We start from the raw sequence: 26306 nt of genomic DNA, 5'->3' as shown, positions 1-26306 counted from the left end.
GCACCAACCGCCTGGCTGTGCCCAGTCCATCCCAGCCACGACCTGTTCCCTTGAACGTGTGAACAGCTCAAGGAGCGGGGCTCATTAAGCCTCCCCTGGAAGGTAACCAGCACTCAGAAGTCACCAGGACCCACAGAACTCCTGCTTTCACCGAATGGTTGCACAGGGTCAGGCCCGAGGGTCAGTGTGGTGCCCAAGAACGCTCCTAGCCCTGCCGGGGGGTTGGGCGGCCGAGGTTGGAAGGCTGTGAGGCCACAGCACTGTCCACACCGCACGGTAAAGCCAGGCTCTCGCTGCCACGCCTGCTTCTCTCAGCTCTGCCTTCACGCTGACTTGGCCAGGACCTTCCAGAGACTGAAGATACCTTGCTTTCGATTCTGGAACATTCCCCCAATGACACTTCTGACTCTTGTCTCTTCCTGATTCTCTGTGCCGCATTCTGAGACATCTTTCCGGGTCTATATTCCGGGTCACCAACTTTCTCTTTTGGTTTTCTTGAATATGCCATTTAATTGTTTGAATTAGATCCTATCGCCAGATTGGTCGGTAGGCGTCCCACAGAGGAGGGCTCCCTGACATGAGCATCCCTGGACCCCGAGGCCCCACAGGCCCTGCACGGCCACGGCGCTCAGCCGGACCGTTTCTCTGCACTCCCTCGGTCTGGAACGAGGCTGTCTCCTCTGCACCTTTGTGACCCTGTGACTTTTGAAAATTTGAAGCCAATTCTTGGGCAGGGTGGCCCTCAACCTGGGCTGTGTCCTGCTGATTTCTCCGGCAAGAGGCCCCGGGCCTCTCGTGGTCCTCGAGGGGGCAGCATCCACGGGTCCCCTCGCGGCCGAAGATGGCACCCCTGCCCCGAAGTCACTTTTTCCCACGGGAGCGACAGCTTCACCTGGGCTGGTGCAGGTGTCCTGCTGCTCATCACACTCCCGGTGTGTTCAGTCCGTCAGCGGAGACGCGCACGTTCCCACCTCACCGCCACTGACCCTCACGCTTTGGTGGCCTGGTGGGAGGGAGCACCTCCACGTGGCTCCCGTGTCCACTCACCCCCTTCCTTTCTGGGCCACAGGGTACCCAGGCACCCCTCCTGCTCCCCCTGCCCAGGCCCAGTCCTGAATTTACACATCCGTGAAGAGAGGAACCTGGGGGGTCGGTCAGTTAAGCGTCTGACTTGGCGCCGACTCAGGTCACCATCTGAGACCGAGCCCTGCATCAGGCTCCGTGCTGACAGTGCCGAGCCCACTTGGGATTCTCTGTCTCCCTCTCCCCCTGCCCCTCCCCCACTCCCTGCCCCCTCTCTGAAAATAAATAAATAACCCTTAGAAAAACCACAAAACACAAAGAACAAAAAAGATCTCTGAAGAGAGCTGGGAGACACACGCACCAGCCTACAGCGAGGTGAAGACGTGTGCAGGCCCCGGCTGCGCTCCGACAGCACGAGTTGGCTGGTGCTCCCTACGGGGGAGCCCTGAGGGGCCCCGGCAGCGCGCACGCACACGCAGGCGCACACGCGCACACAGACCACCAGCAGCAGCTTCCACTCCTCCCGAGCACACGCTGTCGGCGCCTGGCTGAGGTCAAGTCTGTGCTGGGAGGTGACAAGATGCTTGACCAGGCTTTTCTGTTTTCTCCTTTTTTAAACATTTATTTATTTATTTAGAGAGCACGCAAGCAGGGAGAGGCAGAGAGAGAGAGAGAGAGAGAGAGAGAGGAAGAGAATCACAGGCGGGCTCCGCGCTGTCAGCACAGAACCCAACATGGGGCCCGACTCCGCCAGCAGTGAGGTCATGACCTGAGCCGAACCTGAGGTCATGACACTGAACCGACCGAGTCCCCTGGGTGCCCCTAACACTGACCACCCATCCTCTTCTCAGAAGCGAGAACATACCCACATCCTTTCTGCTCAACCATAAAAATCACCTTTCTTACCTGGAAATTAGCTAAAAGACTCTAAGCAAAGAACTGGCCACGGATGAGTGTGCGGTGACCCCGAGAGACGTCCCCTTCACCTGCACAGGAACCGCGGACAGCTGCTCGCAGCACCAACGGTTTGAGACTCCTGCAAGCCCTCCTTCTCTTCCCTGAGAAGTCTTTCCCGTTCGGTTGGCACGCCAAGATAAAGAGGTCTCTGCAGATGGGGGTGGGCTGCCTGCCTGCTCTGCGAAGCCCCCCCCGGCGCCCACAGTCGGGGGGACTACTGTCACCTATTTCCTCCCAGGAGGCGAAGCTGAGGCACCTCCCACAGCAAGTGCTCGCAGTAACTTGGGATCAGAGGCGCTCAGCATCGCCGCCGTCAGGCTTCCGCATGGAGCCACAGTGAGGTGGCCCGTGCAGGGGCCGGGCCCGGTATCGAGCCAGGGACAGGGGCTCAGAGCTGCTCTCCCACATCGAGGAGCAGCACGTCACTTAGCAGGACGGGAAGACTGCACAGCAGGTGCTACGTGAGGCCCTCCCTGCCCCTCTGAAGGGAACGTGTGGGCCTACAAGTCGCCCACGCTGTCCTCGCCAGCCTGCGGGGCGCGACCTCGTGTTGACCACACGCTATGCCTGGACATGAGCTGAGCCCGCAGAAAGCAATGCCCTTCCCGCTGCCCAGTGCCACAGTGGCCGGGGGTGGAGGGAGAAAGGGTGGGCATGGTCCAAGAGGGCCCAGGAGACAGGGCGCAGGGCTGCGCGGCCAGAACTTACAGGGATGTGAGGTAGGGGCACCCGCCCGTTGACCTGGACGCTCTCTTGCATCTCCCGGCGGTGCTGCTTACGGGTCCTGTACGGCGGGACTCCATCCCTGTCCGGAGGAGAGAGAGTCCGGCGTGAGTGCAAGACAAACAGCTCAGGGAAGTGCAGCTGGCGAGGCCTGCTCTCTATAGCTTGAGAGCCAACAAGGGTTTCTCTGTTTTCTAAAGCAGTGGACAAGGGGCACCTCGGTGGCTCAGTAGGATGAGCGTCATTTCATTTTATTCTTCATTTCAGCTCAAGTCATGATCCCGGAGTCGCGGGATCGAGCCCCTGTCGGGTCCCACACTGAGCATAGAGCCTGCTCTCTCCCTCTGCCCCTCCCCCACTTGTGTTCTCTCTCAAAACTTGAAGGGGAAGGGGCGCCTGGGTGGCTCCGTCGGTTAAGCATCTGACTTCGGCTCAGGTCACAATCTCGCGGTTTGTGAGTTTGAGCCCCGCGTCGGGTTCTGTGCTGACAGCTCAGAGCCTGGAGCCTGCTTCAGATTCTGTGTCTCCCTCTCTCTCTGCCCCTCCCCTGCTTATGCTCTGTCTCTCTCTGTCTCAAAAATAAAAACATAAAAAAAAAATAAAATAAAATTGGGGGGGAAGAAAAGCAGGAAAGGAGTATGTGACAGAGACCGTATGTGGCCACAAAGCCTGAAACATTCACTGACCTGTCACTGAACGCCCAGGTGCCTGTCTGGCAGGGGTGCTGTAAACAGACCAAAACATGGACAGCCAAGACAATTTAGATCCCACTGGAACAGATCTCCCAGGTTCTATGTTACCTGCTATCTTCCAAGGTAGACTGGAAAGGCAGCGTTCTCTCTCTGAGGGTACGCAAATTAGCTTCCTTGACGTAAGTTTTAGTTATAAACCCTCTTGAAATTGTGATAAACGTATGAATCAAATCACATGTTGTCTGTACATGACTGAATGTACCTACTCAAGACACACGCCAGCTCTAACACCTCACCCACTGCACGGACCCGATCCCTCCAGCTCTCCAGTCCTCTCCGCACTATTTAAATCTACGCTAAGAAGCACAGTGGCCAACAGGAGCCACTGTGACGTGACGACGTCCGCCAGAGCAGGATGCCTAGAGAGAGTGGCTCCTCTGGGTCTCCACCTCCTCCTCACTGAAGAACTCCTGAGCGGGTTCCCAGCTCTGACAGCTGGAAGGGAGGGGTCTGTAAACCATCTGGCTGTTGAAAGACCTCGGCCTCCCTGGCCTCCAGTGGGTGAAGATCTGTGTCCCCTGGCCTCCTTCCCAAGCACGGCCCAGGGAAGGGGGTGTGGGGAGACAGGGCTGGGGCGCTCTCAGAGCAGTGCTCCTACTTGCCAGCAGGATCCACACGTGCACACAATTCTGATCTCATTTCTTAACTGCTGGGCCCCCAGCTAGGCGGCTTTGCTTACAGGCAGGGATGCAACATTCTCCTCTTAAAATCATATTCCTGAGAGCCCCGGTCTGGATGGAAAGGGTAGACTTTGGCTGAATGAGGCAGAATGAGGCTGGGACAGCCCATCTCTCCTGTCACTGCCTCGGTGTCCCGGCTATCAGGGCACCAGCCGGGTGTGCAGTGTGACTGGCTCAGCACTCCAGCAGGGGCACCTCAGGGGACAGCTATCAAGCAGCAGGCAAGTCAAATGCATTAAAAGATGTCGTCATCTGCCCGGAGGGTTTTGCTCAGGTGTCCCGAGCCACCAACTTGTTTCTCATACGCTTTGACCAGGCACTGGTTAAAGGTCCCACATGCCTCCGGATGAGGCACTGTCCTTGGATGCCCACGTCCAAAGTCTAGTGAGCCATGCCACCGTTTTTACTGTGTGGTCGACGTACCGAGGGCAGCTGTGCCCAGGAGAAATAATGTAGAAGAAATGCACCATGCTACTTTTTGCCTCTGACATATATTCAAATACATTCTAAATTTATTCCTACGTTTTTTTGAAAAAATTAAAAAAAAAGCATACATTTATTTATTTATTACTATTAAGTTTGTTTTTTTTTTTTTTTTTACTTGAGAGAAAGAGGGAGAGCACACACACACAGGGGAGGGAGCAGAAGGAAAGAGGGGGAAAATGTTTTTAATGTTTATTGAGATGGAGAGAGGGAGGGAGGGAGGGAGAGAGGGAGAGAGGGAGACAGGGAGAGAGGGAGTGCACACAAGTAGGGGAGGGGCAGGGAGACAGGGGGCCACAGGATCCCAAGCGGGCTCTGTGCTGTCAGCACAGGGCCCAACACGGGCTTCAAACTCACGAACCATGAGATCATGACCTGAGCCAAAGTCAGACGCTTAACCAATAGCCACCCAGGTGCCCCTAGTATTCCTATGTTTCTCAGTCTTAGAGTAAGCCAACATGAACAGAATATCAGGAAAAAAATACTTTAAAAACTTTAGATCTTCCCTTTAGCAAACATATGTCCTTTTCTTAGAGTGAATTAACAGACTTTACGAGAAAAATGTGCTGGCAAATGAATCTTCATTGTAGTAACCAGTTTCTGGGAGGAGAAAACCAAACAGCATGAGGGCACCATCCCGAGCCGTCAGCTGCGAGTGGGGGTCACAGCGGGCACTGCTAAAAGCACAGTCATTTCAAGTAAGAAACTGCTAAAAACACGTCAACGTTTTATCTTAAAGATGTGATGCAAAGGGGGTGGCTGAGGGCTGAGGGGCTCAGTCGGTTGAGCCTACTTGGGATTCTCTTTTTCCCTCTCTCTGCCCCTCCCCTGCTTGCTCTCTCTCTCTCTCTCTAAAAATAAACTAAAAAAAGGGGGGGGGGCACCTGAGTGGTTCAGTCGGTTGGGCATCCGACTTTGGCTCAGGTCACGATCTTGTGATTTGTGAGTTCGAGCCCCGCGTCAGGCTCTGTGCTGACAGCTCAGAGCCTGGAGCCTGCTTCAGATTCTGTGTCTCCCCCTCTCTCTGCCCCTCCCATGCTCTTTTCTGTCTCTCTATGTCTCTCTATAATAAATAAACGTTAAAAAAAAAAAAAGATGTGACACAATGAAGGATGAAATAGTCAATATACACACACAAGTTGAACCCAAAGGGACAGACCCGTCTTGTGACGTCACCACCATGTGGCCACCAAAGAGGAAAAGAGAAAGGGGCCCCAGATGCGCGGCGACGCAGGGGAGCCTGCAGAAGCGGTGTGTGCACACCACAGGCAGGGGCGTAGGCAAAGGGGAGACAGCAAGTATGAAAACGGCGCAGAAAGTGGGACAAATTTAAAAAAGGGTTTAGTAACCCTTTTTTTCTTTCTTATTCAACCCTACCTGATTTTCCAAAATGTTTCCCGTGAAGAAATCCCCCAGCGACTGGTTGACAGTTGCTGTCCCCCCCACCCGCTGGTGGTCCTGGCCCACACCCCTGCAGCCTCTGTGCGGGGAGGGTGCCCGCGGTTCGGCCCCCAGCCCCTGGCCCTGGCCGGGGACTTCCCATCAGTGGTGGTCAGATGGCGAATGGCACACAGTCTTAGAGCTGGGTACGTCTGATGTTCACGGGTGGCCAAGACCCCACATGACGTTGATAGGCTGGTTGGGCAATGCCCTGATATAACAACAGGGTGTTTTACACCACTCTTTGGGTGGTCCCAAAAAGCCACCTACCAAAGCAAAGGAAGAGTGTTGGAAAATAAGTACTTTCTCACAAAGGGAGGGCTTCCCTGGGGAGGACGATGGGAGAATACGGTCCACTGTTACCACCGAGGGCCGCTAAGGCTCAAGGTGGTTCTTGACGGTCACTGAGGCCTCAGAGATGTGTTGCAGCCCCAGTAGCTGTCCCTGAATCGACCAGGCGGTGGGGCTGGCCCGGAACCAGCTGTAACGACTCCCCTTCCGGCTCCTGTCTTCCCATCCCCCATGCCAAGTAGGTGACAGGGAGTAGATTTTGAACAGTGACAAGTACGGAGAGGCACCCCTGCCCAGGAAGCAGCCCTGCCAGAGGAGGCCCGCACCCCCACCGCCCACCCTGCTTGGCCACCTGTCTGTAAAGCGAACCCCAGACCGAATGCCGAAGACAAAACTGAACCACGGCATGAGAATCTGGGCCGCTCTGGAATCTGCTTCCTTAGTTTCTTCTCTTTCAAAGGTCCCAGCAGCCTTGGCCTGGGGAGAAGCAGTGGCTGCAGCCCCAGGGACCATCAAGGACACGTCCTGCAGCGCGGACTGTCCGTGCAGCAGCGGGGGCCTGCCGGGGTTCGCCCAAGAAGGGGGGACTCACACGCTGCTGTCGGTGAGGGACAGGCTGTCGGCATCACTGGATAGGCTCTGCTGCTCACTGTCGTTGGCACTGGTGGCCGGGGCGAGGGCGTAGCCGGAGCTGACGTAGTAGGGGTTGGCAGGCTCCCGCCAGGACCCGCACCTGTGAACAGGGAGCAAAGGTCAGCAGCAGCCCAAGGACACGTGCGCAATCACCCACATCCACGGGCGAGTATCCGTGCAGATACCAATCTATGAACCGCGCATGTAAAGAATCCAGAAAACACAGCACAAGGGGCCGGTGCCTCCGTCCTGCCTCCGGCCCCTCTGATCTTCCCAGAGGGATCGGTAAAGCCCCGGGCATCTTCCGGATCTTTGGCGTGCATTTAGGCAGACGTGTAAGTGCGCACACACTTGTCACCGCGATTTGCGCTTTTATGCACATCACTACAAACGGGATGTGTGCCATTCTGCTCTCGGGTCTTCTAAAGAACGCTGCTGGCAGGCTTACTTGCTGCACAGCGGGGCGCACCTCCGCCACCAGCAGCAGCGACACCGATGCCCCTACCCCCGCTGCTTCTCCCCAGAGTCTGAGGCCACAGGAGGCCACGACCCCTTCAAGGAGCCGGCCGGGACTCTGGCGCACGAGTCTGACAAGGCTCCCGGGACGCAGGCGGGAGCCGGGGGTGAAGGTACACGTGCGTCTACGGAAGCTGCAAGCTGCCCGCCGGGTGCGGCGAAACCAGGAGTTGGACGCTCAATGGACCGAGCTCCCGGGCACCCTCGGGGCCAGTCGCACCGCAATGACTTCTGGGAGCAATGACTTCTGGGGGCCGTGCTGTTCTCCCGTCAAGGTACCCCCCCGCCAAGCCCCGCCAGGCACCTCCTCCTCCCAGACTGCCCTCCGGTAGCGACAAGGGGCTCAGGGAAAGCGAAGACGTTCTGTGATGGCTGGCGGGATATGGGGGCCTCGCAGGACCCGCCCGACTGCCGCCCCGTCGGGAGCCCCAGCCTCACTCTGTCGAGCGCACCACGACCCACAGTGCCCAGCGTGTGCCAAGCGCGGGCACCTGGGGCGCATCACGGCGGCCCTCAGACTCCAGTGTCCTCAGCGCAGAGAGGGAGAGGAGACCGTCTCTACGGGGACGGAACCCCTGTGGACAACCATCGCCTCACCGGGCCCGATTCGTGCCACACACAGACTCAGAAAAAGGTGCCCTAACGAGACTGGGGACCAGGCCCCTCGGTACCCTGAACACCCATCACGCAGGACATGCAGGGCCAGGCAGCACGACCAGAAGAGAGGCCCGACCGAAGGGGGACCAACTCCCCGGGGGGCCTTGGCATCCGGTCTCGGGAGAGGTGGCACCTGAGGCCACGAAAATGAGAAAAGCGCCAGCCAGGTGGTCCTCCTATTCTGGCCAATGAGGCCACAGCACCGGATGGAGACACAGCCACCGAAGTTCCGTGCTGGCTCAGGAAACATGTGCTCCACGTCCGTCTCCAGAAAGGAGTAGGTCACCGTCCAACACCACGCAGTTTCTCTGCCCCACCCACCCACAGCCACCAAAGCCTCTGGGGAGGCCACTAACGGGTTCCAGCCAGCTGGGGGCAGGGGCAGGGCCCAAAGGCTCCTAGCACACAACACGTCCCGTCCAAGGGCCATAGGAAGGGATGGGGACGAGGACAGAGACACCGATGCCTGTCCCTGGTCTTGTGCCTGTGTACACTTCCTTATCTAGATCATTCCTACCGTGAAGCAGACAGAATGATGGGAGCCTGCCACATCAAAACTCTTTAAGAATCATACAATTTCATTTTTATTACTTTAAACAATTTTTGTGAACAGTAGGCTCTACACCCAACATGGGCTCAAACTCATGACCCGGAGATCGAGTGCAACGACAGAGCCAGCCAGCCGTCCCACCATAAAACATTATTTTTAAATGACACTCTTATTCCTCTTCTATACTTAAAAACATAAAACCACCAATATCGTCACCATAATAACCACAGTACTGGAATCCAGATCACAGGCTAAGTGCTAAACTGTTTTTTCAGTTTCCCCATTACGAGTAAGGAATATTAAACTTTGGTTACATTCTGTAAACACTCATTTGGTCAAACGAGAAAAAAAACTCCAACTTAAAGAGGAAAAGGCATCCCAGCTTGGAAGCCCAAGCCCGCAGAGCACGCGCTCCACCCCTGCACCTGCTCACCTTTGCCCTCCCCCTATGCAAGAGTCCCGTCCAGCAGGACAGAGCCTTCGACTCCCATGTGTCCAAGACTGTGTGTCTTACACCTCAGACATGTCCCCAGCGTGCTTCCCACACGTATAAAAAAGTCCATCTTGGGGCGCCTGGGTGGCTCAGTCGGTTGAGCATCCGACTTCGGCTTGGGTCATGATCTCACAGTTCGTGAGTTCGAGCCCTGCATCGGGCTCTGTGCTGACAGCTTGGAGTCTGGAGCCGGCTTCAGATTCTTTGTCTGCCTGTCTGTCTGTCTGTCTGTCTCTCTCTCTCTCTGCCCCTCCCCCACTTGTGCTCTGTCTCTGTGTCTCAAAAATAAATAAATGTAAAAAAAAAAAAAAATCAACAAAAAAAGTCCATCTTTAGGTGAAAAGCAAGAACAACATGGTTTAATTTTCCACAGCCTGCAGCACAGAGCCAAGCCCACTACGTACATGAGCTCTGAGTCCAGATGACAAAGGGAAGAGAGAAGAAAGAGCCACACCAGACAGAACAGAAGAGGAAGGGGTGCCTGGGGGGCTCAGTCAGTTGAGCGTCCGACTTTAGCTCAGGTCATGATCTCACGGTTCCCAAGTGTGAGCCCCACGTCGGAGTCTGCACTGACAGCTCTGAGCCTGCTTAAGATTCTCTCTCTCTCTCTCTCTCTCTCTCTCTCTGCCCCTCACCCACTCGTTCTTTCAAAATATATAAATAAATTTTTAAAAATAATAAAAAAGAAGGGAGAAAGAGCTATCGGTTATCTTTTCCCTTTTTAAACTTGTAGACAATAAAGCTGGCTCTTGGAATCAAGACCGTTAGTGCCCTGGGCCTTCGCTGCAGGCTGACACCACAGAAAGTTCTGGCCAATGACCTGCGAGAGGAAATGTCACGTGACCCATGTCTCTACAAGACAGCCAGAAACGGAGACAGGGAGAGTGTGCGTGTGCTCACACACATGCGCGCGCGCACACACACACACACACACACACACACACACACACACGGGCCCAGCAAACGTAGCCAACCTCCCAGGTGCTGCGGCCAGAGAAAATGCCCACTGCTCTGTCCCTTTCGATGTGCTCAGAATAAAACCTGGACGGGCCCACATATGCCCAACCGGGAACATCCTGCCTCTGTGCTGCCTTTTCTCCTGGGATGCCGTTTGCAGGACTTGGGTTTTCCATCTTTCCACGTTTAACTTGTTATTCTACTTTCGTGTGTCTGCTGGGAAAGCTGGCCTTGTTAAGATCCAGCTGGACAATCTTTCTTCCAATTAAACAATTTGGTCCCGCTGCATCTGGTGTGACCACTAAGGGAACAGGGGTTGTCCACCACCTTGTTATCTGCTGTCCGTCCTTCTATTCCGTGTTTTTTGCTTCTTTCTTGCCTTCTTCTGGCTGTTTATTTTCCATCTCCTCTCTCTAATAAAGTAACCCTTCGGTCAGTAGTTCCTGTAAAGATCACAACACACTCCCAGGATCATGGCATCAAGCCCCGGGTCTGGACCAGAGATCCGTCCCCCGGGGACACCGGGAAATGTGGCCCGCTCCACGGAAGGCCAGGGGCCTTCCCAGGCCGGCGGCCTCTCCCACTCCCAGTGCTCAGGCCAGGCGCACACCAACCCCTCGCCCATAAGGCCTTGCTCCCTGCGCTGAGCCCAGACGTGCCCCCGGAACAGGGGCAGAGGCGGTTCAACACCGACATGACGCGGCCTGCCGACCCAGAAGACAAGCTCAGATGTGTTTCACTGTCCGGTTATGGACCGTAGAGTGTTTTTCTCCCTTCTGCCTCCTTTAACCTGGGCCCTCATCCTTACCAACACGACGTTCTCAAGAGTCCAGGCAGTTACCCGACACAACGGTTCACTATTTCCTTGTGGTGACACTCACTGGGCACTTTTGGGCAGCAGTGTCACAGAAGTGATGCTGAATCACATCAAGAACACCAGGGGGGTTCGTCCCAGTACTGGTAGCAAACCAAGCGCCAGCCAATTTTTTCCACTTCATTATTTTTCTTTTGTTATCGATAGGCAATTGCGGGGAGATGCTGAGATACCTATGAATTGTTACCACCCGGTGATTTTCCAACCCCTTCATTTGACCGCACACCCACAGCTGGCTGGTGTTCTACCGTAAGGAAGATGTTCTCTCCATCTGCATTTATTGACGTCCGTGTGGACCTCAGATGGCTTCATCCAATGGATTATAACCCATTCATTTCTTTTCTGCTCATACTCGGCACAGCCCTGTCGGCCTAGGAACGCGCCCGCACTCTCTGGCACTCCCTGCCCCAGCACTGAGATTTTCACCAAGAAGGTGTCTGTTAACTGTGTTATCTGGATTCCCGTGGTTTTCTTTCTTTCTTTTGAATGCTTATTTTTGAGAGAAAGGGAAAAAGAGGGAGACACAGAATCCAAAGCAGGCTCCAGGCTTGGAGCTGTCAGCACAGAGCCCGACGCGGGGCTCGAACTCAGGGACCCTGAGATCGTGATGTGAGCCAAAGTCAGATGCCTAACCGACTGAGCCCCCCAGATGTCCCCTCCCTCTCTTTTTATCATCCCATTGTCGTATATCCCTGAGCACATGGTTATTTTTCATTCAGTATCTGGTTATTTTGGACAGAGGGCCAGGCACTGTGTGGGAAAACCCTTCCACCGCAACAGCCTGGGATGACACATCCTTCTCCAGTGCGCATACGTGTGACAGGGCATGTGGCTGGGGCACCAGGGTCCCCAGCCACCTTAATCCAGTGTCAGGAACTGAGAGATGCTGGGTGAGGCTGCAGACCAGGGAGGCGGGAGGGCTCGAGTCCTGCAAGTGTGTCCCTCCTCGAGGGCAGGGCACCTCCCTCCTCGGCAGGCCCCGGCCTCCTGGGGCCCAAGAGCCATACTGCCAGGCTCGCCCACCTGGGCTCCCTCCTCCCTGAATGGGGCTGCGCGCCTTGCTGCTTGGGTAGCTCTGCAAAGCCTTCAGCCAGATTAGAGACAGAAGAACAGGGGCGCCTGGGTGGCTCTGTCGGTTGGGCGTCCGACTTCGGCTCAGACCATGATCTCGCGGTCCGTGAGTTCGAGCCCCGTGTCGGGCTCTGTGCTGACAGCTCAGAGCCCGGAGCCTGCTTCAGATTCTGTGTCTCCCTCTCTCTCTGCCCCTCCCGTTCATGCTCTGTCTCTCTCTGTGTCAAAAATAAACAAACGTTAAAAAAAAATTTTTTTTTAGTAAATAAATAAAGACAGAAGAACAAAACCAGGTCTCAACATTTCTAGTTATGCTCAGCAGGATGTCTGCCCTGAACGGCCTAACTTCTCAGCGTAGGGAGACCTCTCATCTCCTAGAAATCCTGTGACGAAGGATGTCCCCTAACTAGCACTCTACCCAGGCGAAACGTGAAATGGAGATTAGGCCTCTCCCCCGCCCGACTGCCCGGAGCGTAAACGTGCGCCCTCGCCCCACAGGGAAGCTCCCGTCGACCTCAGTCAAACGCCCCGAGGAAGAGGCTTGTGATTTTTACTCGGAAGTGCAGGTACACACTGCATTCTGCTTCACGTGACGCGCCCGTCCGTGGAGACACAAAGGTACCGCCCTGAGTGATTTAGCAGCGAGTCCGCTCGGCGCTCCAGGGGAGCGCTCGGGTGTCTGTCCGGCCGCAGCTCTGCCGGCTCAGGTGGGGAGGCAAGACCGCCACGCTCCTGTGACCAGCTGGCCCCACTGTGCCCCCTGTATCCACGCTGGTCTGCAGGGACTGTCGGGGGCCGGACACGCACACCCCACACGGCCTTTCCTAGCGAGCCAAGCGGTCTCTGGTCAGCTGCTGAGGTGACAGATGGGCGTCCCAGCTAATGAGCCAAGGAGGCCACACGGGCTCGCTCTCTCCTCTGTTTATTTTCTTCAACTGAAATGACGCTAATCCTTGTTACGGCCCCTGCTCCGACCCCCCATCCACGCTGGCTCACTGGCTGTGTGCTCGGCAGCGGCCGGCACAGAGACAATAAACGAGCCCTCGGTACCGACCGCGGGTACCAAGCACCGTGCCGCCCACTTCCTGGCCCCGGTCAGCGTGGCGTCTGTGTCTCGACCTGAAAGCCCTCCGTTCGGTGCCACCTGCCGGGCTTGGCCAAGCCCTGCCCCTAGCAGAGTCACTGCCGTGTCCAGACCCGTCCCTTTGCTGAGTACCTACGCCCTACCAGCTCGAGCAATTCTAGACTGTGCGCACAGGTCAATCAGTAGAGGAGTCCTACCGCCACAGAGATCAGAGCAGAGGTCCTCCCTGAGCAGACGGTGAGGTGGGCTGGTGCCCCGGCCTTCTCCTTCTGGGCAACCCTAGGGCCTCAAGGCAGCGTGGCGGCATCGACTCGTGCGTCCCCAGCTGGCAGGCAATTGCTGCAGCATAGAATTTAATTCCCTGTGGGTGTATCCTTAAGCCCAAGACACGAGTGTCGTGACCCATACGTTTATTAGTTCTTGCTGACCCGCGCCGACCACTTCAGCATTTCAGGTGTCCGCCGGGGGCCCTTCAGTCGGCGCGCAGTATCCTCCGGCACGTGCGCAGAACCCTCGTGGCCGCGGCCATCCTTCACTCCCAAGTGCGAGACCAACCACTGCTCCTCGAAGGTCTTTTCTTCCTCCGCAGCTGGCGCTCTCCGACGTCACTGCGCGCCCTCGACGTGAAGACTGACCCATCCTCCTTCTTCCCTGCCCCCTTGTGGATAATTTCTTCTGGCTCACCCTCTTCTAAACGACTCATCTGCTAAATCTGTCCACGGGACTTTTATTACGGCTGTCGTCTATCTTAATTTCTTAAATCGTCCGCTGTGCTGGATACTAGCTTCGTGTGCTACTTGAACTTACTCAAAATTATATACGTCGGAAGTGCGCCTCCTCAGGCACACTGGCCACATTACGGGTGCTCCCGCTCGGTGGTGCGCCCAGGGCTGGTGAGCCGGGCAGCCGGGAGGACCGCTCCGCCCTCACAAGGCAGCGGCCCACAAGATCTAATTGGCTGCTTCAAAGTTGCTGCATCACTGTTTCCTGTCCCCTGGAGAACCTGTCGGGTAAACTGTGATCTTCTGGACTTGAGAGCGCTTACATTTTACAGGCTGTCTGAGACTCCCCCCCGTCCGGAGCCTTCCCGAGGGTCACTCTGGCCTCTGCTTCCGGTGGCTCACCCTCTGCGTATCTGCTCACCTGTCGCTGCGGACTGGCTGTTTTGTTACAAAGTTTTCTGCAGGAGTCGCTATGGGCTAGGATAACGTGCCTTCTGCCAGAAGCCAGACCCGCCTGCACCCAGTTTGAGGCCCGTGCTCCTGGGGTGACCGTGGCTTTGAGTCCATGCTCCTGGGCCGCCCAGCCCAGTCCAGAAGCATCCCTGGTCTGAGGCCGGGGTCTGTGCCACCCAGCCCTGTGAGGTGACGAAGGAAACTCCCAAATGTCCCCAAATTTGACCTCAGGGTCAAATATCCTCCCTGATACTTTGCTTGTTGGATTTTCCTCTATATGTTTAGTCTGATCAGTTCTGGAACACATGGTTTTTTTTTAACGTTTATTTACTTTTGAGAGGGAGAGACAGACAGAGCGCAGGATGGGGAGACAGAGAATCCGAAGCGGGCTCCAGGCTCCAGGCTCCGAGCCGTCAGCACAGAGCCCGACACGGGGCTCGAACTCACCGACCACGAGGTCATGACCTGAGCTGAAGTGGGTCACCCAACCAACTGAGCCACCCAGGCGCCCCTACGACACATTTTTTTTTTTAATGTTTATTCATTTTGAGAAAAAGAGTGAAGGGGAGGAGGGGCAGAGAGACAGGGAGACAGAGGATCCCAAGCAGGCTCTGCGCTGTCAGCATGCAACCTGATTCTGGGCTCGGACCCACGACCTCGGGATCACGACCTGAGACAGCATATCAAGAGTCAGACGCCTAACTGACCGAGCCACCCAGATGCCCCGAACACATTTTTCATCCTAGGAAATGTCGACCTTGTATACAAGTAGACGGAACAGTGTATGAACCCAAGGCTCACCTCCACAGTGACCGCTTCACAGCCAGCCTGTCTCCCCTGGCCCTGGCACACCTCGCTCAGCCCTGTCGCCCCTGGGGGTGCAGAGCCCGGCCACGCGCATGCCCTCGACTGCTGTAGCCGCTTCAACAGAAGGGAGGTCAGGAGACCTGGCCCCGGCTGGAAGCATGAAGTCCTGTGGTTGTGCGGGCAGGAAGCAGGGGCCACGCACGCCTTCTCTCGGGTGTCTTCCCTCATACTCATCAAGGTGTAAGGAAAGCCAGAAGACCTCATCATTGTGTGAACAGCGGCCAACGCCGGCTTCCTCCCCTGCGTGGCCTGCTCACACACAGCCGCCCGCGTGAGGGCAGCTACAGCCTGGAGCTGGGGCCCAGACAGCGCTGCGCTCTGCCCTCTCCATTTGCGGCAGGACCTTCCCCGCTCACCCTCTGCTAGTCCTGTGGCCGGGCCTGGTTTCCTCACCTGCAAACCAGAGACAAAGCACACGGCAGGCCTCACAGGCCCACACACACGGGTAGTGGGAGCAAGTTGGGGCCTCACCCCCGCAGACCAGAGTGCTCCTGGGAAAACGCCAGGAGAGAAGTGGGGATTTGGTTTCTGTTTCTGTGCTCTTTGTCTTTGGGGGGTTTTGTTTGTTTCTGTGTTTCTAAAAATTCTGCGGAAAACTGAACAGTGACAGAACTTCTGGGAAGGAACAGTAATAATGGAACAGGTGGAAAGAGGAGAAGGTGGCAGGCTTTGGCGCACTGCTTCTGCCCCAGAGCTTTCCTTCGTAACACAAGTGTGCGGTCAAAAGTAAGAAAGGTTAAGAAGATAAGGAGATGTACTCCCTACATAAACAGGTAAGTTTATCATCCCCATTCCAGAGACGAGGAAACTGAGACTAAGGGAAGTTACATACCTCAGGTGCCGAGGCCCGTGAGACACTGAAGAAATGCAGGAAGCGGGGGGTGGGGTGGGGTGGGGTGGGGGGGTCAGAAAGTTAGAAAGCAAAGCCCAGGCCAGGCCCTCCCACCAGGGACCACACTGGGGGCTTCACTTTTTATTCTGAGTGCAATGGGCCTCACCAAAGAGTTTGGAGATGTGGCTTCTTATATGGAAATAAGAGCAGGGGACAGAGTGAGGTGGGGTGGCCTGGCCTGGAAGGCGTGAGAGGCCGGAGACCCGGCAGCCAACAGCCGGCAGGTGGGGACTGGAGTCAGGGAAAGTACTCACACTTGAAAACGGTCGTGTCCTTATTGAATGGAAAAGCCTTCTGACAGGCAGGAAGGGCCAAGGAGGAGGCCTGGTGTCAGCTTGTCTGCCTCGCTCTGACAGAGCCTGCCCCCCCCCCCCCGCCGTGTGTGGCTCCCCTGTCCTTGCGTGCTGAGGGACAAGCCCTGATCCGGAGCGAGTCGAGGCCACTCGCCGACCTCGGTGAGGCCACCACGCTGGAACGGCCAGCATCCCGGGACTCGCCGTCTGTGCCTGCACTCAGGCGGCTCACAGACGACACGGGCAGCCCGGGCGCAGGCGGCTCCTTGGGCCGCCGACCTGGGACGACGTCTTGACACCCTGCTCACCCGCTCCGGGGTGACCTGAGCCGCCTCCCGCCCGCAGCATCCCTGACTGAAGTGTGAGGACGTGACCCGCTGAGAGAGCCTGACAGGGCTCATTCCCACGCCAGCACGCTGCGCCGGGACGGCCTTCGGGGCTGCGACGCGGGACGCTCACCACGGCCGTGAGCCCCACGAGCAGGCAGATGCTGCTGCCATGTGCGGACACTCTGTCCCTGCTCCAAGCTCCCTCTGCCCTCTCTCAGCGTCACTCGCTGGTCCCAACCACTCTCAGCTTCCCCGGTGGCCTTCTATTAAGAATTCATGAGAACAGTCTCCACCCTGAAAAATACTCGGCAAACCGTTGTCCACCTGCTGTCAGCGAACCGCAGAGGTGTGTGCGCTCAGTTACGGGGACTCACAGGCCACACCCGCCGGTTTTAAGCTTGCTCTATCTATTAGTCTATCTAACGTCTAGCATCTAGCAACCGTCAAAAGTAAGTTCGAGGCCCAACGTGGGGCTCAAACTCGTGACCTCAACTTCAAGAGTCGCTGCTCCACTAAGCCAGCCAAACGCCCCCATCAGCTAATTTTAATGAAAGCTCAGCACAGATGAACATGTACATGCCTAAAATGATTCCCGCAAAGTGAGAACACACCAGGGAGTCAGGCAGTCGAACGTGTGGCTCTTGACCTTGGGGCTGTGATTTCAAGGCCCACGTTGGGCCCAGAGCTTAACTTAGAAAGTAAGTGAAGGGCGTCTGTGTGGCTCAGTCAGTTAAGCGTCCGACTTCAGTTCAGGTCATGATCTCACCACTCGTGAGTTTGAGCCCCACGTCAGGCTCTGTGTTGACAGATCAAAGCCCGGAGCCTGCTCCGGATTCTGTGTCTCCTCTCTCTGTCCATCCCCCACTTGTTTCTCTCTCTCTCTCTCTCTTTCTCTCTCTCTCTCTGTCAAAAATAAATAATTTTTTTAAAAAAGCGAATAAAAATAAAATAGAAATTGAGAAATAGGTCAAGCTTCAAGCCATTCCACAATAGCCCTTAAACACACACCCATAAATTCAAGAGGTTTTCGGCCTTTAAAACCGCATGCCTGGAAATCAGGCCTTTCTCATCAAATACTTGAAGAGAATACTGTTAAGTTCACTTAAGGATATAAAAATTAATGGCAAAAAAACTTAACAGCAGAAAGCCAAAAAATAAATGGCCAGCCCACTGCCCCTGGGTGTGAGGGGGGCCTCTGAGTAGCCAGGGGGAGGTCTGCTCCCTGGGTGTCGCTACAAGCAGTGTCCAGACCTTACTCTGCCCCTCCCCCTCCCCCTCTCTGCCTCCTGTCCCCAAGGTCCCCGCCCCCCCCATCCTCAGCAAGAAGCTGCTGCCTGCCATGCCGCTTCAGTGGGCGGACATCGCTGCGGAGAAACAGCAGACCATGTGCCCAGGACAGAGTGTCACTGTTTCCCTAAAGGACTCCCAGCCGTTCTGGAGGCAGGTTGCCTTCCCCTGAAACCTGGGCTCTGGAGTTACCAGTCAACTTTCCTAGAACGCTCACCTGTGAGCGAGCACTGGAAGACAGGTCAGGGATGAGCTGCGGCCACCACGGCAGTTCCCAGGACACGCGGGCGCCCAGACCAGACGGTGAACACGGGCCTCCGGGAAGACCACGCGCCCACGTCCACGGGAGACGCCCCCTTTCCGACGAGCACCTGTGGAGGCAGCCCGGCCCCTCACGCCTCTCTTGCGGCTTCTGCCTGAGCTCTGACGCAGGCCTCGGCCTGTCACCGTGACCCGAGCCCGCGACCTGAGCTCTGCCACGGGGCTAGGGGTGCCGGGGGGCTGGCGGCAGCAGGCCGCAGTCGGCCCGTGTGTGCCCCCCAGCCGGCCCCTTCCCAAGGCCTGTGAGCCCCTCGGCAGCCTCATCGCCCATCCCCAGCCGTCTCCGTCCCAGGGGCCCCTGGGACCTGTCAGGTCAGAGGGATGCGATCACAGAATTGCCGGCTGTGACATGTCAGCGTTCTGGCACCCAGAGAGCCGTGGCAAGGACAGGCGCTGTGGTCAGAACGCCACTGTCTGCAAGACACGGAAAACCCACCTTCAAACAACACAGGCAGAAAGGGGTTTGGCACAGAAGGCAGGTGAGTAGGTCTGGAGAAAGCTGATGAGCCCACAGCCTGCCCCTTCCTGAGCACCGGCCTCAGACCAGTTCCTGCCCAAGCCTAGAGCCCGCACTTGACCTCAGTTCACAGACGGGCCTCAGCCACGCCCCCTGCCTCACAATCCCCCCACCCCTGGGGTCCAGGGAAAGGGCTCTGGCAGCAGATGGGCAGCGGACAGTCACGGGGCAGAGAGGAAACCATGGACGCCACCACTGCTGGCTTCCGGAAGGGCAAGCCAAGGGCTCTGGCGTGTGTTGTCCCATACCCCAGAAGGCACACGGCCTTCATCACCTTGAGGACAAGGGGGAATAGGCATAAACTGCCCTAACTCCATCAACACTGCGGAGCAAAGAGCCTGAGTGGTTGGCCAACCCGTGGGGGGCCGAACCCACAATGCCCAGCACCCTCTGTACTAACCAGCAGCCTCCACAGGGTGGAGACTTTCAGGCAAGTGTCAGAGGTGGTGGTGTGGTGTCTTTTGGTGTTTAAATCCGTTTTTTTTAGGGGCACCTGGGTGGCTCAGTCAGCTGAGCGTCTGACCCTTGATTTCGGTTCAGGTCACGATCCCACGGTTCGTGGGTACAAGCACCACATCAGGCTCTGTGCTAACAGTGGGGACCCTGCCTGAGATTCTCTCTCTCCTCTCTCTGACCCTCCACCACTCGCCCTCTCTGTCAAAATAAACAAATGAACTTAAAAAATATACATATATATACATATATTAAACCTTTTTTTCTATTTAAACATACATGACACACCACGTTATATTAATTTCACATGCACGACACTGTGACTCCACATGTCTACACAGTATGCTGTGCTCATTACAAGAGTGGCTACCACTTCACCACGCACTGTGCCTTTGAACCCGGTGACACATTCATCCCATAACTGCAAGCCTGGATCCCCTACTCGCCCTCACCCGTTTGGCCTGTCCCAGCGGGTCCTTCTTGGTCACATCCTGGCTCGGTGCAAACACACAGCCACGGCCCCAAGGATGCTGGTTCCATCGAGGGCACCTTCCCGGGTGAGCCTCCCTGAGCCTCCTGGGGAAGAGGGTGGCGGTGTGGACACGCGCACCAGGGGGAGGCTGGAAAGCGGCTAAGGAAACAAGCCATCACCGGAAGAAGACGCAGGCACAAAGCGCTACTTAGCAGAAGGTCCTCTGGCGGACCTGCGGGGACCACGTGACCGTGGCTGGGTCATGACCAGCAGCTCCCAGACAGACTTGTCCACGGCAGCTTAATACAAACAACTGGAAACAACGTCAACACAAGTCTACACTGTGAGGTCACAGAACCACAAACCACACATTAGGTTATGAGATACATCAATTCACCTGATAGCTATTGTGAGAAGACAAGTAATAATTTACACCAGAAACAAAGCAACGCGTCAGTGTTACTCACTTCACCTCTGCAGAACCAAGGGGAGGGACGACCCGGCTGAGCCCTGACCCTGCCAGGGCAGACGCCGATCTGCGCCCTCGGAGTCAGCAGCCCACAGTCAGGGCAGGCGAGGACAGCAGGGGCGCGCTACCGAGCAACCTCCCGCCAGATGCCACAAGCAGCTTCCCGTGTCCCCGGCCCCTCCCCGGAGCCTGGTCCTCACCGAGACCCCAGTGACAGCGGCTGCGCACAGGAGCCCACACCTGTCACAGTCCTGCGGAAGCCAACGGGTGGGCTCTGCCCAAGCCCTTCCGCCTTCGGGTACTGCCGTCCCCCAGCGTGTGAAGGCCTCGTTCCCCTACGTGAAGGCACGTAACAGCCATACGAAGTGCTCCACACAACCCACTGCACGTAACTGAAGCACAGAACGCAATGGCTTCTGTGACACGTCCACACCCATGAAACCGTCAGCACAACCAAGATCATAAAGGCACCTATCACCCTGAAGTTTCCCTGTGCCCCTCTGGAGCTCCTCTGTCACTCCTGGGCACATCTGTTCTGAGATCTGTGCAGGCTCTGCTCCCATCGGCAGCCTGCGGGCGACACTGCGTGGCACCGTGTGACACTGTGTGGGTGACACCCTCTGCGGTGACACTGCGTGGCACCGAGGCCCCGTGGCTTGTTTCTACACCCGCCTGGCAAGGGCCACCCTGGCCGTTCCCGCACTGACACGGGTTCCTTCTGCCAAAGAGCAGCACCCTCCCCACCGCCTCAGTTTACCGAGGGGAGGGAGTGCGGGTCTAGAACCGCATCTGAGCAGGAGGCCACCAGCGGACTCTGTTCCGCTGCCCTGAAGGAGCCAACCACCGAGTGAGAAGACCATCACCCAAACCCAGAGTGACGCGGCTGGGCCCCTGGCCCAGCTTCTGCCCAGCGCCCGCCTGGCACGCACAGGGTCGGCCCTCAGGAAGAAGAAAGGAGGGCCGGCCTCCTACCAAAGCGGGAACAGCTCTGTCTTCTCACGCTACAGAGACTTCAACACCACAAAGAAATGACCAAGACAAAGGAGCGAGAAGGTTTAGGACGGACGTTTCCTCATTTCAAATCAAAGTCTTCACAAACTGCAGCGCACCGGCCCGCAGAAAGGACACATTTCTGTGTTTCTGCAGCCGCGGACACCATTTCAGGGCACAGGGCCCACACTCGCTCACAAAACAAATAACTGATCTTTGCATCCAAACATCAAAACGTTTATATTAAAAATGACAGAGGGACTCCTGGGTGGCTCAATCGGTTAAGCTTCTGGCTCTTGAGTTCAGATCAGGTCATGATCTCACGGTTCATGGGATCGAGTCCCATGTCAGACTCCATGCTGAGCATGGAGCCTGCTTAAGAGCCTCCTTCCCTGTCTCTCTCCCCCCTCCCCTGCTTGTGCTTGCTCTCTCTCTCTCTTTAAAAAAAAAAAAAAAAGAGAGAGAGAGAGAGAGAAAGAAAGAAAAGAAATAAAAATGACAGAAATCAGGCCAATGTCAGCTATAAAAATCTATCTTACATGCTCTGTGCAGAAATCAGACAATCAGGAATTCGGTCTCTACACAAACCATGAGCCAAGGTTAACAGCACCCTGTGCTGGCTCCCCTACACTCCCCAACTGACACACCCATCACGAGCTTTAGTGTCAGACACCTGGGGCACCACTGCGGGCAGGAGCAGGTGCAGTGAGGGGCCACTCATAGACCATCAAGCACACGCACTGCCCCTGACAGAGCTCAGAGGGAACAGGGTGGGAGGAGATGACAGCTAACTGAGTCACCTGGCAGGACCCGGTAAGAGCTTCCTGATCACTCACTTTGCTACCTGTGCATGGGGTGGCCCCTGCTTTCACATTCCTGCAGGCATTCTATTTATTTTTATTATACAGCGGTGCGCCCCGCCCAACACCGTGCACGAACTCTGGACTACGTAACATATAAAAGGCCCTTTTGGTCAGAATCAAACAGTGAGACAGGGGACGTGCGTTATGTGGCACAGGCACACTGGTGGCCGCTGGGTGACCTCTCCACTTGCCCCCCGCTGCCAGGCGTGGACAGAAGAGAACCCTGACTCTAGAATGGTCCCCGGGGCCAAATCCCACCTCTCCACCACTTGTCTGACCTTGGTCAGGTTGCCATTCATCCCCTGCCAAGTACAACGACAACGGCCACTCAACTCTTTACAAAGGTTCCGAGAGTCGGGGCACCTGGGTGGCTCAGTTAAGCGTCCGACTTCAGCTCAGGTCACAATCTCACCGCTCCTGGGTTCGAGACCCACATCAGGCTCGCTCGCTATCAATGCCGGCTTCGGATCCTCTGTCCCCTTCCCTCCCCCTCCCCTGGCTCACACTCCCTCTCTCAAAAATAAATAAAACCTTAAAAATACATTTTTAAAAAAATTAAAGAATAAAGGTTCCAAGTGTCCTAAGGAATAGTACTCATAAAGCATCTGCTGGGGGCTAGAATATGAAGCAGAAAGCCGTCAGGAGAGACCACAACCATGCTGCCCTGGCACCGTGCCCCTCGCATCCAGGGACAGAAGGACTAGATGGTAAAGCCCGCAGGCTGCAGTTAGAACCCACGATTCCACCTAACTTACTTATTAGGAGAGTCAATACGAACGCTGAACAAGCCAGACTCAAGGCTCTAAAGTCAGAAGAATCATGCTCACGGGAGCCCAAGTGCTCATGGGCTGGAAAGGCACAGCAAGACTCCCAGCTGGAAGGACAGATTCACACACAGATTCACAGAAGAGGGGGCAGGCAGGGCAGCCCTCCCCCGCCCCCCACGGCATCACTTCCTCTCTGCTCCCATCTTACGTGTAGTTGTGCTGTTGAAACCAGCTCTTCACAATGACTGCTGGAGACGCACATTGTGGGTAACGTGGATTAGGGTCCCATCTTCCTGGGGGAAAACAAAGATTACGTATGTGCCAAGATCTACAGGGATCTAGACAGAACAGTGCTATCTCTGAGCGGTGGGATATTACATCATTGCTCATTTGCTCATCTGTATTTGCTAGTTCTCCTGCCCTAAATGTATTTCTTTTTACTCTTTTTCTTTCTTTCAGAGAGAGTGTGGGAGAGTGGGGGGGGGGGGGGAGGGGAGGGAGAAAGAGAGACAGAGTGAGAGAGAGAGAGGGAGGGAGGGAGGGAGGGAGGGAGGGAGGGAGGGAGGGAGGGAGGATCCTAAGCAGGCTCCACGCGCCTAGGGCCATGAATCACAACCTGAACCAGTAATGTCAAGAGTCTGAGCCACTCGGGCGCCTCACCAGATGTATCTCTTATATAATTTTGACAATGACGTGTCTCAATATATTATCTCTGCAGAACAGTTATTGAAATACGTAGAACACCACACACGAAGAATGCTTTGACAACTGGGAAACAGGACACAGAAATCACCGATGGAACTTCCCAGTGAGAGCTCCCGCACGATGAGTTAACAAAACCGGAGACCCTGATCCTCTCTGCTCAGCATAAATCAGCTTTACCCTGCTCACTGCCAGTGTGTTACAGGTCAGTGCAATTCTCTTCAGGGCCTAGACTTACATAAATGTTTCACAATTGATTTTAGATTCTCACGGATCTGAGGAAGAGAACGCTGAGGTAGTAGTGTTTCAAAAGTGGAGAAAAAACATTTTACAGAACCTCCCATTGTAGTTTTAAATCAATCTTTCTCAGTGCAACGGTGGCGGTCAGCCTGCCTGGTGGTGCCTTCTCCCGGAGACCCCAACCCCTTACTCCAGCCTTGAGCCCTCAAACCAGAGCTCCAGCGAATTTACCAGTTGCCAAGAAGAAGTGCCAATCACCCTTCACAAACTCAGTAAAGGCTGCAACAAACATTTAGCAATAGCGACTCCCAATTAACTGCAGGTCATTTAGAGTAATTTACTGTGATACTATCTGTACCTACCCCCCTAAGGTCTTTCAAACATGAGCTAGAGAACTACAGGACACTCTGGACCCGGGTCCTTACTGACGTCAAAATGGCAGATCACGCGTCGGACTGATAATCTCCTTAGCACAGGTCCAACCAGTCAATGACCCGAAACGAGGCGCGGAGGCTTATGCTGCAATCCTACGATCCCACAAAACTGCTCAGCAGCCCGGTTCTCAGCGCTGGAGCTACAAGCCCGGAACAGCGGCTTTAGAAAAACAAGGCTTATTGAAAATCACCTTTAAAAAGCACTTAAGAGTCTAGTCGCAAATTGTGTTCCCTTGAAGTGACTTAGTAAGCACTAAGGACTCCCAGCCTCGGGTTGCCCTCTTTACTTCTTCACGTCATCGGGTAACCCTCAAGACCTTCTCCGAGCTCACGGGTTGCCTGACAGTCCCCACACCTCCAGGACACTGGTCTTTCCTCGCCTGAGCACAGAGAAGCAGCCTCCGTGCAAAGACTGAAAACCTGGAGGGGAAACAGAAAACCTCTGGGTAGCCTGAGCTATTTGATTTCTCTGCTTATGCGTTTTCTTTCACAATGTTTCAAAAGGTTTTTCTTTTTCGAGGGGTTTTACTTTACCCAGATGAACTTAGCATGACCACCTGTGCAAAAGCTGAACCACAAAGGATCCATCCCATGTTTCCGTACGTAAAGAGAACGTATAGTGGTAACTTAGCACGTGAGAGCACGGCCTGGGCTGCTTTCGTTTGCCAGTCTTTGTTCACCACGGAAATGGTGTTGTCTTTAAAGTACCCCCAACGCAGCCCCACGCGGCCCCACAAAACTTCACGTTCCAAAGCGAATGAAGTGTCAAGGGACCAAGGTGCGAGCCCCCTCCGTCGTCGGGATCTCCATCGAGGCATCCGTGCTGCTGGCCTCACCCCACACTGATCTCTGGCTCAGAAGAGAGCGCCAGGGCTGATGAGGCCCGACTCGACGCTGCCACTTCCACACCCGTGAACTGCAGAGGCTGCCTGGAAGGTGGGACAGGGCCGCAATGCCGGGCGCCACAGACGAGTGCTCCAGGTAAGGATGGGGAGGACTCCATCCCAGGTGTAGCTGTGGGCCTCCGTCTCCTGCGCCCCCGGCAAGGCGGTCAATGACACGTAGCCTGCTGCGGAGAACCAAAAGCCGAGCCCTGCATCTGCGCGTGGTGGCGTGCACACGCGCCCAATACACACAGGACACGTGGGGCTGAACCTCCCTGGCCTGTGTTTGCTGGGCCAGCCTACGTGTGCCAAGCCCCTGGGCACACTCCTCATGTAGGCCGGCCAGCTGAGTCCGTCCTCTTCCCCTGTAGCGAACCTGGCCACTAATCCGTCCAATCCCCTTTGTCACGTGGGGAGTGGGGCAAAAACTAGGTGCATAAAAGCTATGTAATTCAAAACACAAAGAAAATCCTAGAAACGTTTGCAGTAATTAGTAAAGTCATCTTTATAACTGAAAAATGAACACATATTCAATAGATCCAGAGTGTGTACTCAATACATACCATACTCTCTGTGAATGATCTGATTATTTTTGGCCATATCCATTTCTTTTTTTGTTTTTTCTTAATGTTTATTTATTTCTCAGAGAGGGATAGGAGGCACAGAGAGAGAGGGGAACAAAGGATTCAAAGCGGGCTTTGTACGGGCAGCAGAGACCCCAACATGGGGCTCGAACCCGCTATGAGATTGTCACCTGAGCTGAGGTTGGATGTTTGACTGACTGAGCCATGCAGGCACCCCAGGTCATATCGATTTCTCATATGAAAATCTCAATGTTTTTTAATGTTTATTTACTTTTGACAGAGAGAGAAAGAGACAGAGAGTGGGGGAAGGGCAGAGAGCGAGGGAGACAAAGAATCTGAAGCAGGCTCCAGGCTTCGAGCTGTCAGCAAAGAGCCCGACGCAGGGTTCAAACTCACGGACCACGAAATCATGACCTGAGCTGAAGCTTAACCGACTGAGCCACCCAAGCGCCCTTAAATTTTTTTTTTTTTTAACGTTTATTCATTTTTGAGAGAGCGCAAGTGGGGGAGGGACAGAGAGAGAGAGGGAGACACAGAATCCGAAGCAGGCTCCAGACTCCGAGCTGACAGCACAGAGCCTGAC

At 55.5% G+C, this 26306-nt stretch overlaps 1 protein-coding gene across 4 annotated transcripts in view; it reads right to left on the bottom strand.

The window, feature by feature from the left end:
- AXIN1 (axin 1) overlaps positions 1-26306 on the bottom strand; it is a 61883-nt gene that overhangs the window by 17037 nt on the left and 18540 nt on the right. For all 4 annotated transcript variants that reach the window (XM_042921351.1, XM_042921352.1, XM_042921353.1 and 1 more), the window contains exons 3-4: positions 6942-7082; positions 2689-2785 (exon numbers count right to left, since the gene is read on the bottom strand). In XM_042921351.1, coding sequence (XP_042777285.1) covers positions 2689-2785; positions 6942-7082 — 238 coding nt within the window. The remainder of the gene's footprint in view (positions 1-2688; positions 2786-6941; positions 7083-26306) is intronic.

The sequence above is a fragment of the Panthera leo genome, chromosome E3 (genome assembly GCF_018350215.1).
Source record: "Panthera leo isolate Ple1 chromosome E3, P.leo_Ple1_pat1.1, whole genome shotgun sequence".
NCBI classification, from domain to species: Eukaryota; Metazoa; Chordata; class Mammalia; order Carnivora; family Felidae; genus Panthera; species Panthera leo.
The sequence above is the reverse complement of the archived record's forward strand: the minus strand, read 5'-3'. Positions and strand labels throughout refer to the sequence as shown.